This window comes from Dysidea avara, chromosome 10 (genome assembly GCF_963678975.1).
Source record: "Dysidea avara chromosome 10, odDysAvar1.4, whole genome shotgun sequence".
Taxonomy (NCBI): domain Eukaryota; kingdom Metazoa; phylum Porifera; class Demospongiae; order Dictyoceratida; family Dysideidae; genus Dysidea; species Dysidea avara.
This window is the reverse complement of record NC_089281.1, coordinates 4,110,621-4,128,927: the sequence shown is the minus strand read 5'-3', so window position 1 is coordinate 4,128,927 and position 18,307 is coordinate 4,110,621. Positions and strand designations below refer to the sequence as shown.

Sequence of the window (18,307 nt, the reverse complement as noted above, 5' to 3'; positions counted from 1 at the left end):
GTGACCAGATAGTTTCATCAACAGGAACAGATAAAGCGAAGAAGCCAGCGGCACCGAGATCCGCCAAAGGAAAGAAACGACCCGCTACCACCGAGGCTACCACCAACTCGGAAGCAACACACCACAACGAAGAAGACCACGCGCCAGTAGCCAAAAGAACACGTAAGATTTTGAATAAAAAGGAGAGGGAAAGTTTATTGCGCCATTTAAATAGCGTTGACGATGTCACTCTAGCAGACGCTGTTAACGTGAGACTGAGTGAAGTTCAGTTGTTGAGCACAAAATTGAAGAATTTTGCAGATACATTGTGTAAAAATGAGCAGCTCCTCCAGGATATTGCAACTCACCACCACTGCCGTTTTTCTGAGTTATATGTGGAGTGTAAGAAAGAGTCTGATCCATTTGTGCAGTTGCAATTTCAGTGGCATCGATACTGCAGTGCTTTCTTGTTGCCTAGAATGTACACATTGGATTGTATTAATTTTGACGAAACCGGTGAAAGCTCACTGGTATCATTGCGAAATAAGTGGTTGAGTTTTTGTGAGGTAAATGATGTACCAGTTGAGAGTAACCCTGTGATGATATCTATGTCATCGGCTATTTATGCAGTCCTACTAGAGCGAGCAAGGGAGTACCAAACCAGTCTGATCTCTGAGCCTGGATCATCAGACTTGTGGTCGGAATTGAGGGTGATGATGTTTACTTTAGGTTTGGTGGTGCAGCACTATGTGACATGCTTCACCTTCACTATAAACAGATTAAGGGCTGCAGTGATGCTCAGAGAGATAAGTTGTTACAAGAGATAACAATATTGCAATCTATTAATACAAAAGATAAATCCAAAATACCCGAATATCTGAAGTATCGTGACCGAGGTTACATGTACTTCCCTGACATCAGCTTCATACCTTTTATCAGACAAGTAGATGAAGTAGTGAAAGGGGTTGTTAGTGAGGAAAAAATGGAAGGGGATGGAGGACAAATAATCAAGGTACATATGTCCAAGTGTAAAAATGGAATTTACACCTGGTACGGCCACATATGTAAAACTGTGTTTGTTAAACTAGAATGTCTTTTTTAGGCGGCACACGAAAAGATTAAATCGTGCTCAAGTCTTGAAGGATGCTTTCTGTCTACTCTGTCAAAGCGACTGCCAAACATGGATACATTCAGCACAGAGGCACTGGACAATGTTTTCACTGTTTTCACTCGCAAATTGTGCAACACAAGGATCCAAGAATTCATTTCAAGTACTAAACAGCAAATGGCATCCAAAAAAGGACTAGCGTCTACTGTAGATACTAATTTAAGGCCAATGTTACTAGCTCAACATACAAAATTAGAAAGTAAATTTGTCAATAACAAAGGAAAATGATACACAGTGTATGTATGTAAATTTGTGCAATCATGTTGTGTTAATCATTGTGTGAATCTTTCTTATTATATTTCTTCCTTGATAGGGGTATTTCAATTGTACTCAATGTGTCGTCCCTGTATCCCTTTCCACTGTGATGGTCCGTAACACATTGTTTTACAAGATGTGCAGCTCTGGCAGTGGAAAAGTTAGCTGAATCTAATTTGCCTCCAGCGTTATGCTTATATTGGCTGAATAAGCTCTCGACTGCTGACCCGGAGAGACGTAGTGGAGATATAAAATATGTAGGATATGTCTCTCTGAACCATTGACACAGAGCTCTGAAGCTGTATACATCAATCCGAAGGAGGTCCCAAGCTATAAAGAATGTAAACATGACATCAAGAATTGTTACACAAATCATGCACAATAAAGATGAACTAGGGCTCAATTTATAGTATCAAGGGTTAGTAAAGGAAGAGCGTGTATATATGTGCAATGGTGTGAGACTTACTTTGCCATGACAGAAAAGACTTCTGCGTGGTCGAAGTGTGGGAAAAGTTTGGATCTGTCCAAGAAACATTTGGTAAACAACATTCAAGTACACTGTGGAACCTCTCTTTGATCATTAATTTTTGGAAACCTACTTTCTGAGGTAAAAATGTATACCTTTTGGGTCCTATTTTGATATACAGGAAGGCCTGATGCTTACTCCTGCCTTTAGTCAAGGCTAAATGATGGAATTTACTCTTGCTTCAATGAAGTGTCTAAGAGAGGTTTCAGTGTAAACATGTATACATACCTATTTTCAAAATGGAATCTAGCCAATCGGTAAAATAACTGAAGCCCTTGTCAATATTCTTCAGAACTTTTGCATCAGCACTTCTAACTCGGTCGTGGCTCAGAAATCCTTGTTCAAATAGTAAATTGCAGGCCTCTAAATACGACAACGTCTCCTTAGCGGTTAACACATCTTCGGGTAATGGGTCCTGGTGGGTGTACCAATAAAGTTCCCCCAACACTTGTTCTTGCTACGATACAAAAAAGGGTATTTCATAAACAAAAATGAAATTAAAGCTCACCTGCATGATCTTGGCCGGATGGACATTCAGCTTTGTCCACGCATCGCGTAAGCAGTGAGCTTCCTTCAGACGAGGGACCATCCTGGTGCAACCTTGACTAACTCTGGCCAATTCTCGTTGGTATAAATCCATAATTGTTTGCCATCCAAACATTAGATTGTCGCCACGTCTAAATTGTTTCGTACCATTTGATTTGGACGAAAACAATGCGTTTACCATGTTCTTCAGCTGTAAAATAAAATTAAAATTGAATTCAACACTAGCATATTAATTACCTGATGTGATGGACAAATTAGCCAAAAGATCTTCTGGGGTGGATTATAAGGATTGATCATCCAAGGTGTCACCTTGAATTTATCTTCACTATCTTCTGTCACCGAGTAGGCACCATGGCAGCCATGACTAGCCTTTATTGCTGCAACGTTAGCAGATCCACCATCGCAAACTAAAACACTTGTCTTAAGACCATACAGCTGGAGCAGTTCAATGGTCTCAAATACACATGCTACAACAAACTGACAATCCACAGTAGATGGTGATGTAAAATATGGACCCACAATGTCAAATTCACTAGTTAGATCTCTCCAAATAAACTGTAAAATGTAGGAAGTCTGCTTGTTGGCTTCAGGACTTTTCAGTAAAGCGTATACATCATTCAGAGATGCCAAGTCCTTCGGCGTCATTGCCAATCCTACCAGCTGATGGCTGCGAGAATTCCATACCAGTTGACATGCAACTTTCACTTCGTCAAAGATGACAGCTCCATCAGCTTTAGGTTCCTGTTTTCCAAGTTGTCTGCACTTTTCTTTGTAAACTAAATATCGAGTAACTTGCTCGGCAATGCAAGTAGTGCTAGCACCAGGGTCATGTATAAATGTCCCGGTATAAGACTGTAGTGTGGACTTTGCAGGAAGCTTGAGAACGCTGAACTGTTTTAAAGCCTCATAAGCAGATGGGCTTCTTATGTAGACGGCTAACGCTGAAGTAAAAATATATATATAAACACACAATGAAATTAAACACACAACTTACCCATGCGCATGGTTATCATACTCCAGCGGTTTCCTCGTCCACCACTGCCTACATAACACAGTTATTTGCATATGAGTTTAAGTTTCATTATACAACGTACTATTTGTAGCTTGGTCGCTAGCAAACTCATTCCTTTGACGTTCCTTATCTGTGATCCAGATGTCTTGCATAACTTTTCTGACACCATGCTCATCCCCTTCTTTGTAAAGCACCTCTAGATCATGTGTCCCTATATTCTCCATAATCTGACACATTTCACTGTGCTGTTCATCATCAAGGGTCACTTCACTTTCCTCATACTTCTGCAACTTTCGTATATTATTCGTTCGCTCGTATTGTGCAAGTGTCCTGCGTTTGGCTTGACTAGCTGGGCTCATGTATGATAGCCGTGCTCTGGATGAAGGCTTCTGCCTTTTGATTTTCCGTGTTGGAGTCTCTTTCTTTGTTCTCTCTTTCTGATGCTCCAAATCTGTGATAAGCCTTTTACATGCAGAACACTTCACTTCTATTGCATCTTTTTCCATTTCTCTGGCATTGTGTGCCAGCTTAAATAACATCTTGCAATTTACAGAATCAACCCGATGGAAGGGGAAATCATGAAGTCGCACAGATTTGACATGGAAGCGAATAACATCATAGTATTCCTTGTTGTAGTGATCCGGCTCAATACCTGGGCAGAATTTGAAATTTGACTTGTCTTCAATAATTTGGCACAACTCCCTGATCTCTGCCACACTTTCAAAACTAGAACGTTTCCACTCCTTCATCAGCACATGCACCGTATAGGATTTATAGTGTACAGCTATCTGAACACGAGACACAGCTCCAAATGGAGGATGCTTGAAAAGCCGACGCTGGGTGATTAGTAACACAGGAACCAACTTATCGGCATCGTGTACCTGGCTAACAGTGAATACAAGGTCAGGAAAGCATCCACTGAGTTCATCAAAAATCTTAGTCAAAAATAATTCTTGATCTTCCACTGAGACAGAAGGAATTTCATCATGATGGCCACTACTCACTATGTGCTCACTCCTCGCATCATCATTAGCTTCATTCGCCAGTGTAACCACGTGCCCGCTGGTTGGGGTTGTAAACAGTTGTCCATCTGTTTCACATTCACTCTCTTGCTGCTGAACAGCAATAAAACTGGCTTCAATCGAGCCAGAGTCGTCCCTCACAATGTCTCTTCGTGCGGGTAAATAGAGAGCGCCACAACCTGTCTGAATGAACATATTTTCTTACTAAATAAAGCTTTTTTTAAGTAGTAACAAGCTCACCTCTTTGTCTCTCTGGTGGTTCTCGCCATGGTCTGTACGGCTGATGGTTCCAACAACACTCGTAGTGGGCGTAGACTGCGAGGTAGCCTGCGTAGATGCGGCAACATTACCGTTGGAAATCGCTTCGCCTGAAACTTCACCGCTCCGTCCTTCACTCTCAGGCATTAGTGAGCCTCTGTAACTAGATTCAGGTTGACAATTCTAAGGTTACGTCTGAGGCGTAGACCGAAACATAGAATATGTAGAGGAGCCATTGGGAATCACTTCGTCTGCAATTTCACCGCTCCGACCTTCATTCTCTGCCAGCACACGTAGGCCCCATAGCACCACGCACTGCTGTGCGGCTCGTCTCGGCGCGGCTGTCTTCTGTACCAGACGTGTTGATAAGCCTCTAATCAATACTTCCATAATTTGCGAGATTTTACTAACAAATCCGATTAACTCTACGCGCTCATTTTTGATGGTCTATGCAGCAGTTAGATACTCTCTCTTCCATTATTTACTCTTGATAATACTCAGCATATTGATCAAGTAAAGTCTAAATATGAAGGGGGGGCTTCAGCCCCCCAAAGCCCCCCCCCCCCCCCTCCCCCTGGATCCGCCCCTGATGGAACAGGCAGTAGTGTTACGACTACTGGATAACAGATGTGTCGTGTAGTGGAGCTCCACAGATGTTATAGCAAAAAAACACTATTCCTATAGTACACAAGTAACAATATTTTCAAATCCACTGAGTAACTACATATTGTAAAATTAGTGACATACATGCAGATCTTCAGTTCTAAAGAGAACATAAACATTTAGATACACAGAGTCTACTATTACAGCTCTCAATAGTCACATACTACACATTCAGTTTCCAACTGTGTTTATTACTTGTGACACCTTCTTATAAGTGTCCTTCTATCCTTTCATGCCTTCACCTTGGCCTTCACTTGAAGCGATCGAGTCACGCCAGTGTTGTGAGATGACAGGCGGGCGGTAGGGAAGAAATATCCATCCAGGTAGGTTTCGTCCGTTGTTCACAACATCTTTGAAGACGACCAACACACTTAATACAGAGGGGCTAATAGTTTCAGTGTGACCTTTTCCTCCTCCGCAAACAATGTTGCTTTCCGTAAAACAAAGAAAAACGGTAAGTTCACAAAACATGAAAAATTTTCTAAGTCAGAAGTGCGTCCAAATAAAATTCGCTAGGCCCGGGGGATAGATCAAGGGGGTGTCACTCCAGCCGGTAAAGATCGATTTTCGATTTTGACCGTTGACTTTCATCGAAAATTTCTCTTGACTACTGACCTGGTTCCGTTTATTTTCGCTATATTTTCGTGTATTACTTACTCGCGAAGCTTTTACCGTGCTGGAAAAACAGTTTGACATTGTTCTCCGTGAAAAATCGGCCTTGTTCGTTGACCTTTAGTTTTGACCGCGGTCGCAGATCGTAGTACAGTGCCTATCGGAGTGACACCCCCTTGATAGATTTGTAAAACGAAGTTGATTTTTCAGATTGCGTGCCCTACAGTCAGGGGTAATAACGCTACCTTATTAATCACCACAATAACTTATCATCATAACACACGTACAGTATATATTACCTTGTAACACAACACAACACAGGAACGCGAGGACAGCGGTAGAAATGACGGCCATTTTCTGCTCGTGTGTTTTGGGGGGGGATCCCCTGAAGAGATATGCTAATGTTGCCTAGCAACATCCAGTGATGTTTTGAATCCGCAATGTACACAAGAATCATAAAATAATAAATGTCTACAGTAGCTAACTGGCAACTGGTAGCTAGCTAGCTATCCAAGCATGGAGTAACTGCAAGTAGCTAACAGTCAACCCGTCAGTCTGGTTTGTCGTAAATTATTACCAAAAAACAACTATAAATAGATAGCTTTTAGATACAATTGAATTTTATACATGCAAGGTATCCAACTATAGCTAACTGCTATAGAGAATGTACTGTAAACCAAATATAGCTTTCAACCCAACCCTGATCATGTGATTGATTTATAGTTTAATCATAGATACTATGGTTTAATGTAATGGTATAGTCGGCAATAGCCGTTCTTCCCTACCAGAGCACACACAAATATGCAGCACACCAATACACACAATACAAAACACATACAAAACTAAATAGTTAGCTATAGGTAAAAGTCCTTGGCAGAGGATATGAATTCATTATATTTGTAAATAACACACTGTTAAAATTCAGGTGTAACTAAAGCACCTTTAGGGGTGTCCAGTTGCATGTTTAAAAACAACTCCCTTCAGGTGTTGGAAAAGGTGCTGTAGTGACACTTGGAGGGTGTGAAAGAAGAGTGCTACGGTGCTGCAAGAAATATAACACCAGAATGTAAAGGTGCTACAAGAGGTGTAAATTCAAGGTGTATGGTGGGGTATACTGCCTTCATTTTAATTTCCGACATTTTCGTGGGGGGTGGAGCTCCTCTTATCCCTACATTTTCATTAATGGTTTATTCTGGAAACACATATTATGACCTGTGAAATACAGTAATTCAACAGGATTACAAATACACTTACTTGCTTGTCTTTCTACACTTTATATGTAAGTTGCAATTTGTACTTATAACGTAACTACCAAAGAAACTTTTACTTGTGGCCTTGTAGGTGCAAAGGGTGTTCCTATTACATCCCATCAATGAAATGTACTATCAATGCTGCCTACATGCAGAAGTGCAGCACTTCATGCATAGTAAACAAGTTTCCTTTAGCACAATGGAAAAACATTTATGCAACTATTATTTGGAAAATAGAATCCAAATTACATATTAGAAGTTTTGAGATAAATGGTTTAGATATAACTTGCCAAGGCACGCATATGAAATTTATGCCAGAAATGCATCAATTTATTACCTTTCAGGTACTTGTAGAGTTCCTGCCAAATAAGAAAGAAAATATGATGAATTTAATGAGCAAGCTAGCTCACTACAATAAAATGCATATTTGTGCATATGTGATGAGCTTTAAATGTGATATGCATAGAATGTACTTGAGTGGGGTATATAATGTGTAGGAGATGATAGTTCACATTTGCTATTTAATGAGGCAAATGTGAACTATCATCTCCTACACATCACATACACCACAGGAGTGCATGCTAACACATTTAGAGCATATCATGTACACACAAATACACTTTTTATTGTAGCAGAGGTAGTATCACGGCTCCTCACAAAAGGTGGAAGGTGGAATGTAGAGGAATGAGAAAAATATAGACCATGATTGAAATCCAGACATGCATGAAGTTACAGAGCTGTGCTGGCTCCTTAGTACCCAGAATATATGCAACAAAATCAACACAGAATATTCAAATAGGCCATCCACCAATTCTTGTCAACCCAAGACAATCAACCTTACCAAGGCCAGAAATTTCCATTGAGCTTTTAACACCACCTGCACCATTAAAACCAGCCTCAAGTAGTTTGAGCTCAAAACCATGCACCACTATGGTAGTGTGGTTACCGTGACATTTGATTTTGCCTGATGTGTAAATTGTAACCGTTTTGTAAAATCTGACACTGTTGTAACTATTATGTCCACTTTAAACTGCAGGTGTTTATCTTGCATGATAGTTCAGGACAGGTGCTGTTGCCATGGGGGCAAATAAATCACTTGGCCCATAAATTAATTGCATTCAATTGTTTTTTTCCACACTTCTAAGAGTGTTAGTAATTGTATGCAATTACAGTCACAATATTACACCCTATCATGAGGTGAAAAACCTCTGTTTGGGGTATTCCAATGAACAATTAAGGAAATTTACAAAATAGTAACACCCAATGGGTGTGACTATAAACCTCTTAAGGTGGTTATTATTTTCAAGGGTGTTGCAACAACACCCCCCTTGATTTTTAGAAAATTATAGGTGTTATGGTAGCACCTAAATTTTAACAGTGCAGGTGAGAGAATTCCACCAAGAAGTGGCAGATGGTCGAAATATTTTTTTTGGTGCTTGAGAGATTACAAGTTTACAGATTAGCAAAGCTGTCCTTGCAACGTGTGTTATAACTATGTTGTGGTCCAAATAGGATTGGTGCATCAAGAACCAAACATGGCTTAGTAGCTATTACTGTGAAAGTAACGAAACATGGCACAAGTAGATTTAAGCTTATTTTGATCAGATACAGGCAACCAGTTTAAATGTTGACGATGGTTCGAAACGTTATCATATTTCCTTAAACATTTAGTAACACTGTTCTGCAATCTTTGTAGACGTGCTGTGACTGGTTAAGAGGAGGACCCTACACAGGTAAGGCATAATTAATCCTAGATAAAATAGGACTCATTGACTCATTCAGCATCTTAAGAACATCAAACGTTAAAGATTTCCAGTGGAGGCCAAGTATGTGTAGGTAGTATGAGTCAGTTCTACACACACTACTTAGCTGAGAACCCCATTGTAAATTTCTATCAAAATGTGAAAGAATATAACTTCTGAACTATGGAATTCTTTCCTAACTGTTTTATTTTCACACACATACTTGAATGATTAAGCTGTTTGTGAAAACATTTAACTGATAGGTAATGTTCTATAGCTGGTAGATACTCAAGTGGTTCCACACCACCACTTACTCTCAGCTATACTTGGTGCTCAGTGATTTGTGAAGTGTTAATGACGGTATATAACAGGCAGTCCATGCACATGCTGCAAACTTTGCACATACAAACAACATACGCATAATTTATTATACCTGATAGCCCGTATCTTGCAGTCAGACTCCAATGTTATGTTGACACAAGTATAGAGATATTTGGCAATGTATGATACTTGTACATTACAAAACTGATTACTGATAGTTCACGCTAGTGCAATACACTGTTTTAATATTATGATGAAAAAGATTTGTATTGTAATTTGTCTCTTGATTCATGAATACAGCATAATTCAGTAACAATGTATTCACACAACTAGTGTCCATTCAAACTAGTAGAAGTGAACAATTATCTCAAACAATTGAACAGATGAAAACTTGCTACTGATGTTCAAAACCTATACCAATTAAACCACAAACTATTTATGAGCTGAAATAAAGTAGTTTAAGCAGCGCTTATCATCATCTTCCTTGCTGTCACAAGAAATCCTACTGCATATCACTACATGGTGGACATCAATATTTTAATAATTGATCACTCACAATGAGAATTTCACACATACTGTTATGAAAAATACAAAATGTTGCTGTATATTTAATCTAATCCAAAACAGCCAAGCTGTAAAAAAAGGGTGTGGCCCTCAGAAAGGCTATGGTGAAAAAAGATGTGAAATCCAAGGTGGCGGCCAAGAAATGGCTGTGATGGTAGGTTAATGGTAAAAATTTTAATAACGACAATTCAGGTGAATTTTTGTGCCACTTCACAAAATTTACCTAAATTGTCATTATTAAAATTTTTACCATTAACCTACCATCACAGCCATTTCTTGGCCGCCACCTTGGATTTCACATCTTTTTTCACCATAGCCTTTCTGAGGGCCGCACCCTTTTTTTACAGCTTGGCTGTTTTGGATTAGATTTCATTTCTTTTTGTATTTGTATACCCCAAAGCCAGCCTATGGCCAGCTTTGGGACTTTTTTAACCTATGTTTTTTTCTTTACTACAGGAAGAAGAAAAGATGAAGTAGATGTACTTTAAATAGTTTATCAGTAAATTTACAAATTATATATACTGCATAATACATATGTGACCGGATTTGCGAAATGGGGTCTTCCACACACATCCAATTTGCCATCTTTGACAATTGATAACTTCAGATTGGAAAGAGCTATTGCCTTGAATTTTGGGCAGTGGTGAGCACCACTATAGCTGAATACATGGTGAAATGTTCAGGTTAATATGTTACTTGAACACTGAGTTATGGTCTCCAACGTTTACAGAATTGGATGTGTGTGGAAGACCCCTTTTCGCAAATCCGGTCACATAATATTATATTGATTACAGAAATCTCCATGGTGGTTTTTTGTAACTGAACACTCTACAAGGTGACTTCTTCTAATCGCTCTCTCTACAGGGTGAATTGTTTGTAGCTGAACGATCTACAAGGTAACTTCTCCTAGCTGATCTCTCTACAGGGTGATGTGTTTGTAGCTGAATTCTGTATAGGTGATTTGTTTGCAGCTGAGCTCTTTACTGAATGGTTTCTTTGTAGCTGAACTCTCTAAAAGGTAACTTCTTCGAACTGATCTTTCTACAGGGCAATTTGTTTCTGGCAGAATTTTCTACAGGGTGATTTCTTTGCAGCTGAACTTTCTACATGGTGGTTTCTTTGTAGCCGAACTCTCTACAAGGTAATTTCTTCTAGCTGATCTCTCTACGGGGAGATTTGTTTGTAGCTGAACTATCTACAAGGTAACTTCTTATAGCTGATCTCTCTACAGGGTGATTTGTTCGTAGTTGAATTCTGTACAGGTGATTTGTTTGCAGCTGAGCTCTTTACAAAATGGTTTCTTTGTAGCTTAACTTTCTCCAAGGTAACTTCTTCTAACTGATCTTTCTACAGGGTGATTTGTTTGTAGCTGAACTATCTACAAGGTAAATTCTTCTAGCTGATCTCTCTACAGGGTGATTTGTTTGTAGCTGAATTCTGTACAAGTGATTTGTTTGCAGCTGAGCTCTTTACAGAATGGTTTCTTTGTAGCTGAACTCTCTACAGGGTGATTTGTTTGTAGCTGAAATCCCTACAAGGTAACTTCTTCTAGCTGATCTTTCTACAGGGCGATTTGTTTGTAGCTGAGTTCTCTACAGGGTGTTTGTTTGAAGCTGAATTCTCTACATGGTGGTTTCTTTATAGCTGAACTCTCTACAAGGTGACTTCTTCTAGCTGATCTCTCTACAGGGTGATTTGTTTGTAGCTGAACTTTATACAGGTGATTTGTTTGTAGCTGAACTCTCTACAAGGCGATACTTCTAGGTGATCTCTCTACAGGATTCCTTGTTTCTAACTGAACTCTCAACAGGGTGATCTGTTCATAGCTGAACTTTCTACTGGGTGATTTGTTTGCAGCTGAACTCTCTAAATGGTGGTTTCTTTGTAGCTGAACTCTCTACAATGTGACTTCTTCTAGCTGAACTCTCTACAAGGTGACTTGTTTCTAGCTGATCTCTCTACAGGGTGACTTGTTTCTAGCTGAACTCTCTACAGGTGATTTGTTTGTAGCTGAACTCTCTACATGGTGGTTTCGTTGTAGCTGAACTCTCTACAAGGTAACTTCTTCTAGCTGATCTTTTTACACTGCATATTTGTTTGTAGCTGAATTCTCTAAAGGGTGATTTGTTTGCAGCTGAACTCTCTACATGGGAGTTTCATTGTAGCTGAACTCTCTACAATGCGACTTCTTCTAGCTGAACTCTCTACAGGGTGACTTGTTTCTAGCTGAACTCTCTGTAGGTGATTTGTTTGCAGCTGAACTCTCTACATGGCGGTTTCTTTGTAGCTGAACTCTACAAGGTAACTTCTTCTAGCCGATCTTTCTACAAGGTGATTGAGTTTTTTGCAGCTGAACTCTTTACATGGTGGTTGCTTTGTAGCTGAACTCTCTAAAAGGTGACTTCTTCTAGCTGAACTCTCTACAGGGTGACTTGTTTTTAGCTGATCTCTCTACAGGGTGACTTGTTTCTAGCTGAACTCTCTACAGGTGATTTGTTTGCAGCTGAACTCTCTACATGGTGGTTTCTTTGTAGCTGAACTCTCTACAAGGTAACTTCTAGCTGAATTCTCTACAGGGTGATTTATTTGAAGCTTAACTCTCTACAAGGTGACTTCTTCTAGCTGAACTCTCAACAGAGTGATTGATTTTCTTTGCAGCTGAACTCTCTACATGGTGGTTTCTTTGTAACTGAACTCTCTACAGGGTGATTTGTTTGTAGCTGAACTCTCTGCAGGGTGATCTGTTCATAGCTGAACTCCCTATAAGGTAACTTCTTCTAGCTAATCTTTCTACAGGGCGATTTGTTTGTAGCTGAGTTCTCTACAGGGTGATTTGTTTGCAGCTGAACTCTACATGGTAGTTTCTTTGTAACTCTACAATGTGACTTCTTCTAGCTGAACTCTCTACAAGGTGACTTGTTTCTAGCTGATCTCTCTACAGGGTGACTTGTTTCTAGCTGAACTCTCTACAGGTGATTTGTTTGCAGCTGAACTGTCTACATGGTTTATTTCTTTGTAACTGAACTCCCTGCAAGGTGACTTCTTCTAGCTGATCTCTCTACAGGGAGATTTGTTTGTAGCTTAACTATCTACAGGTGATTTGTTTGCAGCTGAACTCTCTACATGATGGTTTCTTTGTAGCTGAACTCTCTACAAGGTCATTTCTTCTAGCTTATCTCTCTACAGGCCGATTTGTTTGTAGCTGAACTCTCTACATGATGGTTTCTTTGTAGCAGAACTCTCTACAAGGTCATTTCTTCTAGCTTATCTCTCTACAGGCCGATTTGTTTGTAGCTGAACTCTCTACATGATGGTTTCTTTGTAGCTGAACTCTCTACAAGGTGATTTCTTCTATAGCTGATCTTTCTACAGGGTGATTTGTTTGTACCTGAACTATCTACATGATGGTTTCTTTGTAGCTGAACTCTCTACAAGGTAACTTCTTCTAGCTGATCTCTCTACAGGACAATTTGTTTGTACCTGAACTCTCACATGATTGTTTCTTTGAAGCGGAACTCTCTACAAGGTGATTTCTTCTAGCTGATCTTTCTACAGGGTGATTTGTTTGTAGCAGAACTCTCTACAAGGAAACTTCTTCTAGCTGATCTCTCTACAGGGAGATTTGTTTGTAGCTGAACTCTCTATACATGATTTGTTTGTGGCTGAATTCTCTACATGATGGTTTCTTTGTAGCTGAACTCTCTACAAGGTAACTTCTTCTAGCTGATCTCTTTACAGGGTGAATTGTTTGTAGCTGAACGATCTACAAGGTAACTTCTTCTAACTGATCTCTCTACAGGGTGATTTGTCTGTAGCTGAACTCTCTACAAGGAAACTTCTTTTAACTGAGCTCTGTACAGGGTGAATTGTTTGTAGCTGAACTATCTACAAGGTAACTTCTTCTAGCTGATCTCTCTACAGGATGATTTGTTTGTAGCTGAACTATCTACAAGGTAACTTCTTCTAGCTGATCTCTCTACAGGGTGATTTGTTTGTAGCTGAATTCTGTATAGGTGATTTGTTTGCAGCTGAGCTCTTTACAGAATGGTTTCTTTGTAGCTGAACTCTCTACAAGGTAACTTCTTCTAGCTGATGTATCTACAGGGTGATTTGTTTGTAGCTGAACTATCTACAAGGTAACTTCTTCTAGCTGATCTCTCTACAGGATGATTTGTTTGTAGCTGAACTATCTACAAGGTAACTTCTTCTAGCTGATCTCTCTACAGGGTGATTTGTTTGTAGCTGAATTCTGTATAGGTGATTTGTTTGCAGCTGAGCTCTTTACAGAATGGTTTCTTTGTAGCTGAAATCTCTACAAGGTGAATTCTTCTAGCTGATCTTTCTACAGGGTGATTTGTTTGTAGCTAAACTTTCTACAAGGAAACTTCTTCTAACTGATCTCTGTACAGAGTGAATTGTTTGTAGCTGAACTGTCTACAAGGTAACTTCTTCTAGCTGATCTCTCTACAGGGTGATTTGTTTGTAGCTGAATTCTGTACAGGTGATTTGTTTGCAGCTGAGCTCTTTACAGAATGGTTTCTTTGTAGCTGAACTCTCTACAAGGTAACTTCTTCTAGCTGATGTATCTACAGGGTCAATAGTTTGTAGCTGAATTCTCTACATGGTGGTTTCTTTGTAACTGAACTATCTATAAGGTGACATCTTCTAGCTGATCTTTCAACAGGGTGATTTGTTTGTAACTGAACTCTCTACAAGAAAACTTCTTCTAACTGATGTCTGAACAGGGTGAATTGTTTGTAGCTGAACTCTCTACAGGGTGATTTGTTTGTAGCTGATCTCTATACAGGTTACTTATTTCTAACTGATCTCTTTTCAGGGTGACTGCTCTATTAGGATGACTGCTCTATTAGAGTACCTCGATCTCGCACTTGCTACACCAAGTTGGATTTCGTGTTATAACTCCGTGGCTTTAAGTCTGATTCTTCTACACCATTGAAGAGCCTTTCTAAGATGATAACTCCATCTGTACAGCGATTTTCAAAGCATTACCCCAAGTGGTTTATCTGGTAGGCGTGGCAAGCATAATAATAATAATAATAATAATAATAAATTAGCTAATCTCGATTGCGTAATTGTTACACACTGTTGATTTTTTCGCTGTATCTTCCTGGTTTTTAGCTCGATTTCTTTCAAACCACAAAAGGTTTGAGGTTCAATAGTTAACCTATTCACCCACCGATTTTCAGCTTCTTCCCATACGCGGTTTACCCTGTAGGCGTGACAACATATTGGTGTTATTTTTCGTGCATAATCGCTCATAACTCTTTGCCTGTTTATGGTATTCCAGCCAAAGTTGGTACCGAGATGCGCCTTTATACCCCCCTTCTGTGTGCCAAATTTCAAGGCAATCGGATAACGTGTTCGTGTTTTATAGCAGTTTGTGTAAGTGTGCGAAAAGAGGAAGAAAAATAAGAAGAAGAAAAAAAACGAAGAAACTAAGCCAATTTTTGAAGTTGCATATCTCAGGAATGCCTGAAGCGATTTCGCTCAAATTTGGAATGTGGAGTGCTGAAGTTGGGGGGAATGTACACAGCAAAATTTGTCTTGTTTCATCAAGGCAGCACAGAGCTACGGAGGTGCGAAAATTGCGTTTTCTTTCTTCCTGTCAATATACTCACGGGGTTGCGCGCCGGCTTCTTGGGCCGCACGACACACTACCGTGTGTCTTGATACAGTACAAGAGGTACACATGTACATAGTTCTGGTAAAGGAGAATCTGTTCTAAAGGAATGATCACCACTGTGCAGCCTATCAAACAACAAACTCAACAAATATTTAATTCACAACTTACCATTATAATTGACAAAATCATCATCATCATTTGAACCACAAAAAGTCCAATGCGTGGATTAGCACACATCATTACTTATCTGTTTCATGTCAGTTGTCTCATGCTGCACAAACTGTAGATAAGCAATGTATAGCTACCTGGAACTATACCAAGAGTAGTGACAGAATTTTTCAGCTTGAATAATGACCAATTTGTATATTGTGACGTGCTTACGAAGAAAGATTTGCTCACCATGCAACACTCAGTTTAATGCCAGAAATATATATGGTATATATATATATATATGTATACCACTTTCACACCTCAGATCAAAGGAAAGCCGGTCATATATGTGACCGGATTTGCGAAAAGGGATCTTCGACACGCATCCAATTCTATGAACTTGGAAGGCCATGACTTATAGTGTTCAAGAGATATACGCACTGCCACCAGTGTGTATATCTCCTTAACTTGAGACATTGCATACCTAATAGGTGTGCACACCTATTAGGTATGCAATGTCTGACTACCTTTCTATTATGTTTTTTCACTTTTGTAAATGTAGCAATTAAAGTAACATAATTAACACTAGTATCTTAAAATTGCTATATTAGCAATAATAAAATCAAACTACTGTTTGATGTATCATTGAGTCCCAAAATCACAGTTTGTCTGTCAAAATTCAATCCCACAATCACAGCTCACTTGGTTCCCTATATAAGAGAAGGGTATAGCAACTGCAGATTTTGCCAATAAGGTGAGTCTGCATGCTAAAGTAGAACATATTAGTTATACCATGGGCACTCGTGCTTTGCCTGTATATGTGACCGAATTTTGGAAAACCGTCGATATATGCACAACAGTACTTTTGTAATAAAACGCATTTAAAAATTATGGGTAAAAAATGCAAGCTCTAGAAAAAAATTACGCAAGTTTTTATTGCCTCGCTGGTGGGAGAATTAGGCCGCCAATGGATAGATCCTGGGAATCATCGTGTTCGCCTGTCCATAGGAAGTACAAAACTCTTTGTTCCATTTCCATACATGAAAAGATTCCAAAGTTGCAGACGTTTGTTTACTTTGCGGTGACAAAAGAATTTACCGACGATCGTTTTTTAGTGAATTTGCCTTCCTTCTCGAACAAAGAAGCATGCCTGGGGACAACACTATACCTTGGTGGATGCACAAATTCATGGCAAAGACAATGAGCCAAGATTCAATTCTGTACGTCATTGTATCAGTAAGTTATGATGGTTTATGTAAGCGCCCGTAGATTCTTTTCTCGATAGCTTCTGTACATATCAAATTATTTGCTTGTCCGGCTGTCTAGTGCTGTATCTCCCGCGCTGCTTAATTTAGGAAGCTGAAACTTGGCTAGTCCATTCCTCTGTCCCTGTAGAAAACAAAGAACCAATAAAATGTATTTTGAAAATTGTGTGGATATCGACGGTTTTCTAAAATTAGGTCACATATATGCACTCGCTCTCAGGCCTGCGGCCCTCGGGCTTGTGCGTATATATCAGGCAAAGCACTCTTGCCCATGGTATAACTATTACCAAGAGTCCATAATTGCTATTACATATATACAAAAGTCCATAATAAGAGAGTGTCTTACTTCAATATGCCTTATCAAAAATGAATCCGTTAAGTATAATAGGGCGAACTGGCTTCCTTCAAAGAATTGTTGATTACCTTTCTATTATGCGTAGATATTATAGCTTAAGAAGCTATAATATCTATGATTATGGCCTCTTGGTGTTAATCTGCAATGCGCACGCCCTAGCTAATTGAAAGGGCGGTATGCGCTGTCACTTGCATCAGTTTTAAAGAGTGTCAGTATAAGGCATGGCGTCGTTGGAAAGTGTGAAAAGAATTACGAGAAGTAAAGCGAGAAGTAAAGGTACAGATAAGGTAAATACTTCGAGTAATAATGAGAAGTAAGTTTAGTTGCAACAAAAAATTGGTTTGCACTTAACAACTCTGTTCAATGTAGCGTGGTGAACGGCAATATCGATGCAGCAGTCACAGTCTAGATCCATTGAATGCCTAGTAGAAACTGCTACAGCAATGAGGAAAACTCGTAAAAGGACGATGGATCAATCGAAAAATCCAAGTAACAACACTGGGTAAGTACAGTATAAATGTTTCATGATAAGCGTGTACATGAATTTTATTGCTACCTTTAGAACAGTGAAAAGTGTAGCAAAACAGACTACAGAGAAGCAGACACAGGGTCCAAGAAAAGGTGCACAAGCTGATAATGAGCCAGCCCAGATGTCAGAAAGTTCCTTACCTCCAACAAAGAAGAGAAAATCAAAAGCGATGAACCACACAGAGAGAGAGGAGTTATTGGCATCTTTGAATTCTATAGATTTCTCTGTGTTTCAAAGCGAGGTTTGTGTCAAGTTTGATAAACAATTTTTTCCTGAAAAGCTAAAAGAATTTACCAGTATACTTCATGATACAGAGCAACCCCTTAAGGACATCATTATGAGCCACCAACTGTGTTTTGTTGGTTTATATAAAGAATGTAAAAAGGGGCCAGACCCATTCTTGCAGTTTCAGTTTCAGTGGCAAAAGTACTGCAGTGCTTTCTTAC

General features: G+C 39.4%; 2 protein-coding genes across 2 annotated transcripts in view; both read right to left on the bottom strand.

The window, feature by feature from the left end:
* Positions 1–18,307, bottom strand: part of LOC136237220 (uncharacterized) — a 351,388-nt gene that overhangs the window by 245,430 nt on the left and 87,651 nt on the right. The gene's annotated exons all lie outside the window — the stretch shown is intronic.
* Positions 1,206–5,197, bottom strand: LOC136236319 (uncharacterized). Its single transcript, XM_066026462.1, has 8 exons — positions 4,749–5,197; positions 3,569–4,691; positions 3,469–3,516; positions 2,712–3,415; positions 2,437–2,664; positions 2,157–2,385; positions 1,869–1,922; positions 1,206–1,732 (listed from the first exon to the last, which is right to left on the bottom strand). The coding sequence occupies exons 1-8, from the start codon at positions 4,911–4,913 to the stop codon at positions 1,416–1,418; spliced, it is 2,868 nt and encodes a 955-aa protein (XP_065882534.1). The 5' UTR covers positions 4,914–5,197; the 3' UTR covers positions 1,206–1,415.

Bases quoted from the DNA above. Each gene is read 5' to 3' on its own strand.
- LOC136236319 (XM_066026462.1), bottom strand. From the start codon at position 4,913: ATGCCTGAGAGTGAAGGACGGAGCGGTGAAGTTTCAGGCGAAGCGATT. The intron at 4,692-4,748 runs GTGAGCTTGTTA...ATGTTCATTCAG, and splicing joins ACCACCAGAGAGACAAAGAG to ACAGGTTGTGGCGCTCTCTA. The intron at 2,665-2,711 runs GTAATTAATATG...TTTATTTTACAG, and splicing joins TAATTTGTCCATCACATCAG to CTGAAGAACATGGTAAACGC.